We start from the raw sequence: 11,642 nt of genomic DNA, 5'->3' as shown, positions 1-11,642 counted from the left end.
TTTTTTTTGCATACATTTATTTTAATACAATGTTTTATTATTCCTTGTTGCTCTCTCAAAACTCCCTGGAGACCTGTGTGTCATAGCCCTTCCAAAATAATAACACATTTTATAATTCAGATAAGTGTGGTTGTGACAGTTTGACTCCAAAGTCAAAGCATTTTATTGTATTCATGTTCATAATTTCATTCAACAATCTCATAGTTGCATTAGCTAACAACTGAACTGTGCATCATGTTTGAGGGAAGTGAACTGGGTGTTGGCATTTTTCAGACGTGGCATGTGAGCTTGCACTTTAGTTCTCTAGACGGAAAGTGTTTGTGTTAGTTTTTCAGTCAACAAAGTTTTTTCAATTCTACACATAGGGACTGTTGTATGTGAAAGTATTAATTTTCAAAATCTACACATGATGCCTGTGCATGTTCACTTTTTTACAGACATGTTTGGTTGCTGGCTGTGTCCTTTCTGTTTACTTCCATGGAGTTAAATTCTAGTATAGCTCTATGTTCACTTGAAGCTCTGACATCTCTGACAAGCATGAACACCATTAAACAGGCGTGGAGTTGCAGTGAGCATACGCCATATTCAACAGTCTGAGAACACATCAAATTTTGTTTGGAGTCGACTGCTGTCCTCAGTCTGCCTCATTCAGTCAACACCAGCATAAGTGTGTGAGTGTGCGCGCGTGTGTGTGTGTATGTGTGTGGGTGGGTGGGCATGTAGGTGGCTGAGGTCGTGAGTGTGTGCATGTTAAGTGTTCAGGCGTACCTTTACACCTGAACACTTAAGAAGGTTACACAAATATTCAATTCAAACAAACAAATTCTAATGAACTTACATTCTGTCTGTTTTCAACCAAGTGAAGCTTTAACAAGTGTGTCAAGCCCCCTGTTATTGTCCCATGATTTCATTGGTTAGTCCTGTAGCTCTGAACCCTGCCATTAACTGGAAGAGAGCATGTATGTGGGAGGGCAGCTGAGCCAGCAACTAAAGGACCACTTGGAGAGTTTGGGTCCCTCTAGATTGCCGTAGCAACTACTGTACTTATACTACTATAACTATTGAGGGAAATAGGCCACACCTATCCAACCCTCTCACCCTTTCTCCACAGTCCCCTTCCCCTAACCCCTATACACACACACACACCACATCCAAGCTATAAACAACCTTGCCCTGCAAAGGGTTGAGTGGCTCTTTACCACCACTTCTGTAAGAATAATACACTCACTGTGTAAATGTATTCTGGTTACTGATAAAGTGCCTGTGTGTAGTTTCATATTCCACTGGGTGAATCATTGGTGGGGGTGTTTAAGGGGAACTAAAAGAGAAAAAATGAGTTTAATGGAAAATTGTTCCTGTATGGGAGTTTTTGTAACCTACAAAGCACAGCAGAAACAACAAAAGAGAGCTGTTTTTCTTTAGAGGCTTTGCAGTTAAATCACAAATCGGCTGGCTAGCTGAGGAAAACTGGAATGAAGAGCCAGGGTATAAGTACTGCAGCATCTTGATTGTGGATGGGCTTCAGGTGTGTGGCAGGTAGAGCAGGAGAGTCAGGTGATAGGAGGAACCGGGGTAGCCACGCCCAGACAGAAACACATACATACACAGAGAGACAGATAACAGAGTGACAGAGGAGACTGGCAGGATCATGACAAGGTGTTGTACAGATTAGTTTAGTAATGCAGTCACTTGTTTTCTTACTCTTGTTCTACGCATCTATTGTTGTCCAAGATACTTGCTCAGTGAGAAACAGTAAAAGACTCTGCTTGTACTGGACAGGTAAAATAGCATTCCATCTTATGTGAAGTTATTTCTATTATTCTATTACAAGTAGTGTTCACCAAAAACAGAAAAAATATTTCTTGTCTCTTTTTTGTATACTGTTTACAGGTACCAGGTATAATATTTTCTATAATTTACTATTTAGAAGACATTTTAAATCTGAAGCTCATTCCTCATTGGTGGCACTTGGTGGCAGTGTTGCCTCACAAAGTATCCACCACCTGTCCAGACTTCAGCCCATAGTCCAGTTTACAGTTTTTTAACTACTTAACTAGTTTTTCTCTAAGAGACCGGATGTTAAAATTTAATGATTGTGTAATCCAGGAGACATGGTTTTTGTATACTTTCATATGGTGCAACCTAATATGGGCCCCAGATCCAAGACTGGATAGCTAAGATGGATCCATTCTTTTTTTTTTTTTTTTGCATTGTTTCTTAATGACCAACCATCTCAACAAAAGTGGAGCACCATGTTTTCTAGATTTTAATGTAGCAATTATTCATGTAAGCAGGCATGTAGCTTCCACTGAGGACACTGAGGCCATGTCCTCTGTTTACATTCTACATTTGGTGTATATTTAATCCAGTATATTCATTTTATCCAGGGTATTTACACTCGATATTGTGACAACATTTTGGCCAACAAACAAATAAAGGAGTAATTATTTCCTCACCAGAATTGTATTCCTGGCAGTGAGCAGAGTTGCTATTTGGTGAAAACCATACATCCCCAAATTTGGTGATTTTGAGTTTTTCAGATGACCTGGAGGATTAACGGTTTCTTTATGGGTTGACGAAATTCTCCTACTTCTTTGGCTAAATTAACCATTTACAAACCCAATGGATTATCTGAAAATTGCATTGTCACAAAGCTGAAAACAGAACAGTTTTTTTAAGCTCAAAAAAAGTTAACATTTTGGAGATACATGGTTTTCACAGGACAGAGACCTTCATGTTGTAAAATAAATGTATGCAATATAACTGAACAGTTAACTGAATAAAAACATGTTAAAATAATTTAATACATTTTAAAACTTTGGGGGTCATGACCGCAGTATTTGTAAAATCCTGGATATGGCCGTGCATCTAAGGATCACTAAATGTTCCTTCTTGCCAAACTTTGTAAATACTTTGTTTTTTGCCTGCCTTGACATTGCAATCAAAGTAAAAACCCTGATTAAAGGAGCAGAAAACACTACACAAAGGAATGTTCTTTGAAATACACATACAGTTTATTGGTGACAGTCTGACAGTGAATACCTGGCATTGATCAAAATACACTCATTACTGTGTGACAATTGCAAGAGAGCAAGACATTTAAGTAACTCAGGATAAAAAGAAATTACATAAACAATCTCCTTCGCATCATCAATGAATAACTAAAAGAACAAAGTGTACATTGTGTTAAGTTTGAGAGTGGCTGAGATTATCCTAACTACAAGCTCAGTATTTTTAACTGTACAATTTTCTGAATTATTGTATATTTTAGATAGTGTTAAGCAGATACTTGTACATGATGCAAGCTGGCTAGACTGCTACCTCAAATTACATCCACTGAACAACTTGACTGAACTGACTGACCAAAAATTTGACATCTCAGCCGAAATGTCAAATGCTTCCTCACAGGCAGAGAATAGAAGGCTAATGTCAGCTAAACATGTCTTCATATAATTTTATCATTGCTTTAAGTATAAAGCTGCTACATAACAGTATCTGTGCATCACATAATATTCAAGGTTGCACAAAATACATTGTAATTATCTAACGAAAGAAACAATATAAACATGTTATTAAATCCTTCCACTTGATATCCATCCTTTGAGTACAGAGATGTGTAGAAGGAATAAAAGGTTATTAGGTTAGTTATCAGTAAAGTATGTAAAGTGCTGGCCTGCTATGGTAGTTACAAGCTGCCGTCAGTTACGAGCATTAACATCAATTACATCAGCTTAGAAAGCAGCAGTATTACACACAGCCCAGCCAGTCTCCAACACTGTGATAAGGCAGAGAAGCACAGTTTATTCCAGAAAACACTACCACCATCATCATCAGTGGTAAACCTTGATTTTGTGTATTAGTAATAGCAATCAACTTGTTTGTTGCTTGCTGTTGTTTAGTCATTCCTATGTGACACATGCGAAACATGCATTGCAGAAAAAGTGCAGAAGACAGCAGCTTGTGCGACTTTGTACATTACGTTCAAATAAAGAATCTAAGAAAATGGCTTTAAAAACTGGCAATAAGATCTTATTATTAAGATATCAAGATCATGGCAACATTGTAGCACAAAATTACTAATATACCTGTGAGGGTCGTTGATCGATACCAATGACTCAACGATAACTTGGCCTTTTTCTTGAGCGAGCAAACAACTTACAGAAGGTTTATTGTTCTTCCAGTATTTATCACGATGATATGTTGCTTCTTTACGGGATGTTTCGGGATGTCTAGCTCCACACTAATCAGCAAGCTTAGAGACTAGCATAAAGTCTTGTAAACAACATCTGCCTCCTTGAGTTGTGTTAGGATATAGTGACACGTGGTCAGGTATACGAGTTTAACTGGAAGTATCCAACTGTAACTGCCACAGCAGGAAGGACCTGCAGCATTCCGTACGAAATACTAATCAGTGCAATCACTCATGGAGGAAAAGGACATTTGCGCTTTCATGTCGAGTTCAACTTTAGTGAACTCTGATGGCCTCAGTATGCTTCAAACTAAGTGTTCTTTGGATCAAAAAGCAATTTTTGTGCCTTTCTGAAACAGACAATACGACAATCATGCCCACTTTACGCAGTGATTAGCAGCGTTGCAACAACTTTGGTCACACCATGAAGGACTTCAGGGAGAGACTGTCAGCCAACACTGTCCCCTGTCCATTCACACAGACTGTTTGTCTGGCCTGTCCTCTTTCCAGGTCTCTATGGGTGGAGAGGAGGTGGTGTGGCTCAGATCCTACTTAGGCTACATCTACACTACTATGTTTTCGCATGAGTTTTGCTACGTTTACGCCTAGCGTCCAAACTACTGTGGTGTTTTCGAGCCCTGAAAACTGATACGTTTGGAAACGCAGGTGGCCCTGTTTTCATTTGAAAACTCCGGGGTTGCATTTCTAGTCTGGACCATAGACCGTATAAATGAAGTGGACGTAGTCACCGTGACATAACCGTTTTGAAGCCTTGACATTGGCATTTTGGCCGTTGCCATCTTGTTTTTTTGCAACCAGTTACTGGAAGTGACTGTATTTGGATGAGGGGATGGAACTCGAGAGCATAGCAAACGCTAAGTTATCAGCTAACGCTAGCGCTAGCTACGTTGGCAAGGTGCATCCTTAATTAACGTTAACTGTGATATTAATTGGGATGCTAATTTTGGCTAGTGAAAAACAAGCTTAAAACAAAATGTACTTACCGGAAAAAATTAACAACCGACTTTTAGAGTGTCTTTTAGTACAACTGAATGCTGAAGAAGACATTTTTAGGCGACCAAAATGTTACATATAACTTTCATGAACTGAAAACACACTGTGAACGGGTCAAAGTTCATAGACGAAAACACCGACAGCACCCAAAAATAAGTTCACAGCTAGTTAAATGTACACAATGCAGTGGATACGCATTGCCTCTATCCTGATTGACAAGTCACTGTGGTAGCGACTTGTCAATCACAAGGTAGCCACGCTCTAGAGCATACCCTGCTTTATCATCTATTTTACTCTAAATCTAATTTGCAAAATGAACATCATGCTGTATTGAAGAAGACTTGAAACTAGCCACTGAGACCATGAAATCATTAGGAAAGTGTTTACTGAGGTAATAAATCAAGTGAGTGCAAAAATGGAGGCTTTAGGAAACAATGACGCAGACACCCACATTCGCTTCTTGAGTGGGTCTTGTCAGTCACTACCTGTCCTCCCCACTGCTGTTCTTCGTTTGCATTCTGCTGTATGTGAACAGTCACATGATATGTGTTTTCAGAAGTCTTAGTATAGACAGGGATTATTTCTAAAATGAGGCTGAAATGCTCGTCTGGACGGAGATCGTTTTCATTTTGAAAACAGTAGTGTGGATGTAGCCTTAGTGGGCGACACATGAAGCTGCTCAGTTTTCCTCCTGGATCCCTCCTCTTCATTTATGTTTTACAATTTCTCATCATAACTGTATATACTATGATTTTCTGAATCTATTCTGTGCACACGACATCTTTTGCATGTCTGTCTATTCTGGGAGAGGGATCCCTCCTCTGTTGCTCTTCCTGAGGTTTCTTCCATTTTTTCCTGTTAAAAGGGTTTTTTGGGGGGAGTTTTTCCTCATTCGAATCGAGGGTCTAAGGAGAGAGGGTGTTGTATGCTGTACAGATTGAAAAGCCCCTTGAGGCAAATTGTGATATTAGGCTTGACTTGACTACAAAGACCAACAAAAGCAAAAGAGTTTTTGGACAGAGTTTGGGGAGGCAGTGGCCTACTATAGTGACTTTGAAGCATACAATGACCTTCACACATGAATCTGCACCGTTGACAATAGCTAACTGTTTTGACAGTGTTGACCTTTGAAGGAAGAAAACCAAGAATCAGTCCGAAATGGAGGAAGCAATCATTTTAGCTGTCGCACCTTCCAATTTTATATAACCCTGCTGTCAAATGAGAAGTAACACCAACAGAACATTTTGCCATGGATGAAACTAGCCACAACCAAAGGTCACTAAATCACCAAGCTGGACCGAGGACAATGAGATTTTTTCTACCAGTGTTGTTGCAGTTTCTTGTGGCTGCTAGCAGAGGTCGATTAGATAAGAGATACGTATCTCACAGTAATGCCCGTTTAATTTAAACTGTGACGTTTTTTCACAAGGACGTTAGGCGAACATGTTGAACATTTAGATGTGGGAAAGGCCTCAGATGAATTCACAATCAGTGTGATGCTCAGTGATTACTTCTGAAGTTACACTTATATGTAAAGCTAAGTATATCATTGGGAGGGTAAAGGAATGCACTGTATGTTCTAATGAGGGGTGAGTAAATCTTGACATCACATTTTATTCATACTAGGCACTCTTTTAATTAAGATCTTTCATAATCATCTGGAAATGTGTTTTTTTACTAACAGAAACAACATTCGCAGTTCGCAACTTCTTCGCAGTAGGTTGAACATATTGTCTTAATATTTCTTCATTGAATATGTAATAAATCATTATGAAATCCCATCAGAACTTGTACTGCAGGTGGGATTGAAAAGGACACATTGAGATACTGCTAACATTTCAAAACTAACTTACAGTAGACTTGTTCACTGAAATGCTTTTTTAAGGACGGAGGTATTCAAGTTTCTTTTATGATAGCAAAAAAAGAATAACTAGCGACACATCCAATCTCACTTTGAATGAACACAGCAATCAAACCTGCCTCGGTCTCTAATGCTATGGCTGGTGAGAAAAAAATGTTGAGAGATGTCCATGTGAAAGCACACACACTTGGCTCTAAATATACACAATAAACATACTTCATCGTCTCAATTGGCCTGCACCTTTGTGCAGAATCACACCTGGATTCAAAATAAGTGGGCAAGTAGCATTTTGTCCACATGTAATAATCAGAAGCATAAACAAATAAAGCCCATTTGATGGCTGTACTTGCTTTTCAGATTGAGCCTGCAGCACATTTCACATTCTTGGATTCAGATTTCAGGTTTTGTGGATAATCTTGAAGGAACATACTGGTGGTTTTGCTTGATTTGGCCTATTGATTAAAGATCAGATATACTTGACATTATTGCCAGTCATTCTCCAAAGCATGCTGTCACTTTTTAGACTGATTTTCTATCTTCCAGGAAAGGTTGGATATCGGTACCTTTATGATACCAACTGATATGCTTCAGTATTCCAGAGTACTTTGGAGCTTGTGTAATTTTTGGAGAACATGAACAATATTAAGACCTTCCATCAAAGCTTGATGACATGTTATTATGACGTTTTTATACTTTTATCAAACAAAATTTGCACAGATTTACAATGATTTGCTGTAATGTGACAACAAAAAAAAAGAAACTGAAGCATGTAAAGATGCATTCTTTGGAACCTTTCCTCTGGAATGCACAGAGAAGATTTGAAAGGCTGTCCTGTAATACATTATGGCTGAGAAGTGATCAAGCATCAACAATGAATAAGCCTTTATCTTTCCTATCAGGTGCTCTTAAACTTGACTCAACAAAGCTATAGCCTCAGCATGGGGTATATGTCTTTGTTATGAGTGTGTGAACACTATGGCGCTATGGCACAGGGATGGAGTGAAGTGATGGACCTAAAACACACTGAACTCATCCAGATTGTCTTTTTCTTTTCCTTGTTATAACATGGATTCTACTGTTGAATGTCAGCCCAGGTTTAAGGTGAAGTTTAACACTTTAATCCAAACCATCTACCACCCACGCTTAAACTGAAAGTGACTGAGCCTTGAGATTCATTAACATAAACCACTTTCCAGTAAATATCCCCAGCTTGTTGTGTGTGTGCGTGTGTGTATGTGTGTAAGCTGTATGTTTCCATTTCCATTGGTTCCAACAATTTTGTAACATTAGCTCTCTTTTTCCCTTCTTAATGGCTAAGGAAGTCAATGCTAGCTTTGACAGTGCGTCCGGTGGACACATCCACTGCCATGGCCCGAATCTCTGTGTCACCAAACTGCATGAGCGTCTGGATCTCGCGGCGCGGAGCCGTGCTTTCCGTTCCGCTCACATCCAAGCGAAGGGTCCCACACTTCCTGACGCCGGGCTCACTGATGAACCCCATGCTCTCCTTCTCGGAGCAGTAGACATGGATGACGATAACCTGCTGAGAGGGCTTGGCTGGTGTGTAGCTCCGCTTTACCATCTCACCCAGTGCCACAGACTGGTCAGCGGTGATGAAGGTGTCAAAAACGTCGGTGCACCAGCGCGTGCCGTCTTTCACCAGCAGCTTCTCTGGAGGGTGCTTGCCCTCCACAAAGCGATTGAGGACACCTACCCCGTATGTGAGGGGCGAGCGACGGACTTTAATGATGCTGGGGTCCAGGCCGAACAGCACAGCACCTTTCAGAATGGTGAGGCCAACGTCATGGGGTATGATGATGCGGCTACAACCCTGAAGCATATTCTGGACAGCTTGCTGCAGCAGGGGAGACTCAGCAAAACCTCCCACTAAGAACAGGAACTTAATGTCGCTCACCTCTGGCTTTTCAAACAGCTCGGCTGGATGAGAAAAACAGAATCTCAATGAAGAAAACAACTGACTACAGTACTACAGGAAGGCATGCATATAATATGATGTACTTAATGATGTATTTAAGTTTTTGTTGTTCATAGCTGTACCCTGGTGTAAATTTTATATGTAACAGTTATTGTAGGATGTTGATACTGTCTTGATTTTAATAAGCATATTCCCTTGAAAGCATGTTGTCACCACTAGTTGGCAGGACAAGCAGGATTATTAGACTGGGTGAAGTTATTCTTTAATATAATTACAGGCTGCCACAATGGAAAGGTGCAGGGATTTATGTGATCTTGGCTTAATTTCTAGACAAAAGTAAAAGTATTAAGATGTATTAGGATATGTTTTTCTCCTCCGTATGGTGCATTTTACTTAGGAAGCTGCCGTACCAATCATTGTTTAGTCTCGGAATTAATGTGCTGATCATTTACTGATAGTAAAATACTACATGAAGCAAGCATGTGCTGCTTTTCATTTTTACTTTTTGCAGATAAACTTCTATGTCCTCATTGTAGGGTTAGAACTCTACTAGAACTGCTAGGCTTTAAATGAATGCACTCATTGAACTGTAATGTATTTTGTATGAAAACTAGTGAACAGAAAATACCTATTACTGCAAAAAGTAGATGAAATTTACACATTTATGAACCCTGGGTCAACTGTAGGGAGCTTTTTGTCTTCTATATTCACACTTCTGATCCTCAGTCAGAATTTATTTTTTTATAAAACATTTTGTCATTTTTTTCAGTTACTGTCCTTATAAAAGAAAGCCACACAAGTAACAAACATGTTTTACAACTTGAGCAAACCAATTAGAATCCAAACAGATCGATCCATGCTAAAGTAAAGTGACCTACTTTCCTCTGGTTACAGAAACTATGAATTATGCAGGTTGGCTGGTTTTAGGGAGAGACCAACTTTAGAAAGCTTTAGAAAACTGAGCAACAAAAACACATTACTCAGAATGTCTTACTGTTACTAGGTTCAATCGAGATTGTTAGTATCTACAGTCACTTGTGGCGGTCGTGTAATTAAGTACATTATATGGTATACATTGTATAATATATAGTTTTCCATTAGTTACTTTCACGAGTTAAGAGTGAAGACACAATGACTATCTTAAATGTTGTGTAGTAGTTGTTTTCTGTAGTTTTACCAGGAGACAAAAACTGGCAATTTTAATAATGTCAGCATGACAAAATACTATTTCATTTACAGCTACAAGACTTGTTTGACCACAAAGATGAGCTATATGTCAGTGTGTGTGTTGAGGTTATCAATGTAGCTTACTGAGATGTTGGATGATGTGGTCTATGGTGGGCTTGAAGAGGGAATTCATAGCGTCTGGACTCATCCTCAGCATCCCCTGAGACGACCATTTAACAAAATCCACACTGGAGAGAAGAGGAAGAGAGGAGGAGAGGAGAGAGGAGAGAGGAGAGGAGAAGTGAGGAGGGGAGAGAAAAGGGGGAGGGGAGAGAGGGCTGTACTTGGGCAAAGCACAACTTTGAGCTAAATGTTAACATCAAAATGCTAACATGCTCACAATGACAATGTTAATATGCTGATGTTTAACAAGTACTGTTTACCATGTTCGCCATCTTTGTATGTTAGCATGCTAACATTTGCTAATTAGCATTAAACACAAAGTAAAGCTGAGGCTGATGGGTATGTCATCAGTTTTGCAGGTATTTGGTTATAGACCAAAGTATTAGACAAATAAAAGTTAGGCCTTCTGGTGGCCCTACAGGAAAAGTCAGAGGATCACAGGGCAGGGCAAGCAGGATTATTAGACTGGGTGAAGTTACTCTTTAAGGTTAATAATTCCAATTTGGATCTTATTATGAAAATTGGTTCTGTCAACTGACAATGCAAGAAATACAAACAGTGAGATGATCAGGGAGTTTGCAAACAAGTCAACAATTTAGCCAGATTGTTAACCACTTTATTTGTAAGCGACTGGCACCTGAAATGTCACTAATAATCTTTGTGCACTCACTACAGCAAGTACAGTACTGTAGATCAAAGTTGAAGCATGAAGTTGGTCTGTAAACTGTAATGGATATTTCCAACCTGTTTGATCATCTGACTGCTTGTGTTCTTGAGATATTTCAATCTGGAACAAGGTGGTGGACCGATCGACATTATCATCTCTAGAGCTATGCCACTAGTGCACCCACCTTCCTATGTCTTTTTGCCCCATCTGACAGTACCTGAACTCAGTGTTAGCCTGGTCAAAGATCCTAAAACAATATTTCTGCTAGGGTTAAAGTGCTCTCCTTTATGACAGCCTACTCTACAGTGCAAGTATTTCGCTCATATGTGAGTATGTGAATTTGAAAAATTATTTGGGCGCATCAGTGAGTGACTCTGATATCAGACATAGACATTGGCAAAATGCACATATTTGCTAAACTCTGACACAAATTATCATTACCAAAGAGAAGTGAGAGAAACATTCAGATAGCAGCTTCTCATTTTTAAACTATCATTTTCACCTGTTAAAATGACAAGTGACGCAGGCTGCAGGACATATCAGCTGTCACTAATCAATGTTAATTTCTTGAGTAATGTTGGGATTTAGAATGGTTAAAGGCAGGGCACCCACTTGTGTAGGTGCG

General features: G+C 39.4%; 1 protein-coding gene across 5 annotated transcripts in view; it reads right to left on the bottom strand.

Annotated features, from left to right (window-relative positions):
• Nucleotides 1-2,992: 2,992 nt before the first annotated feature.
• hspa12a (heat shock protein 12A) overlaps nt 2,993-11,642 on the bottom strand; it is an 86,318-nt gene continuing 77,668 nt past the window's right edge. For all 5 annotated transcript variants that reach the window (XM_044214477.1, XM_044214479.1, XM_044214478.1 and 2 more), the window contains 2 exons: nt 10,312-10,415; nt 2,993-9,002 (listed from right to left, as the gene is read on the bottom strand). In XM_044214477.1, the coding sequence (XP_044070412.1) occupies nt 8,371-9,002; nt 10,312-10,415 (736 nt within the window). In that variant the 3' untranslated portion in view covers nt 2,993-8,370. The remainder of the gene's footprint in view (nt 9,003-10,311; nt 10,416-11,642) is intronic.

Source organism: Siniperca chuatsi, linkage group LG11 (assembly GCF_020085105.1).
Source record: "Siniperca chuatsi isolate FFG_IHB_CAS linkage group LG11, ASM2008510v1, whole genome shotgun sequence".
NCBI classification, from domain to species: domain Eukaryota; kingdom Metazoa; phylum Chordata; class Actinopteri; order Centrarchiformes; family Sinipercidae; genus Siniperca; species Siniperca chuatsi.
This window is presented reverse-complemented; position numbering and strand designations above follow the sequence as displayed.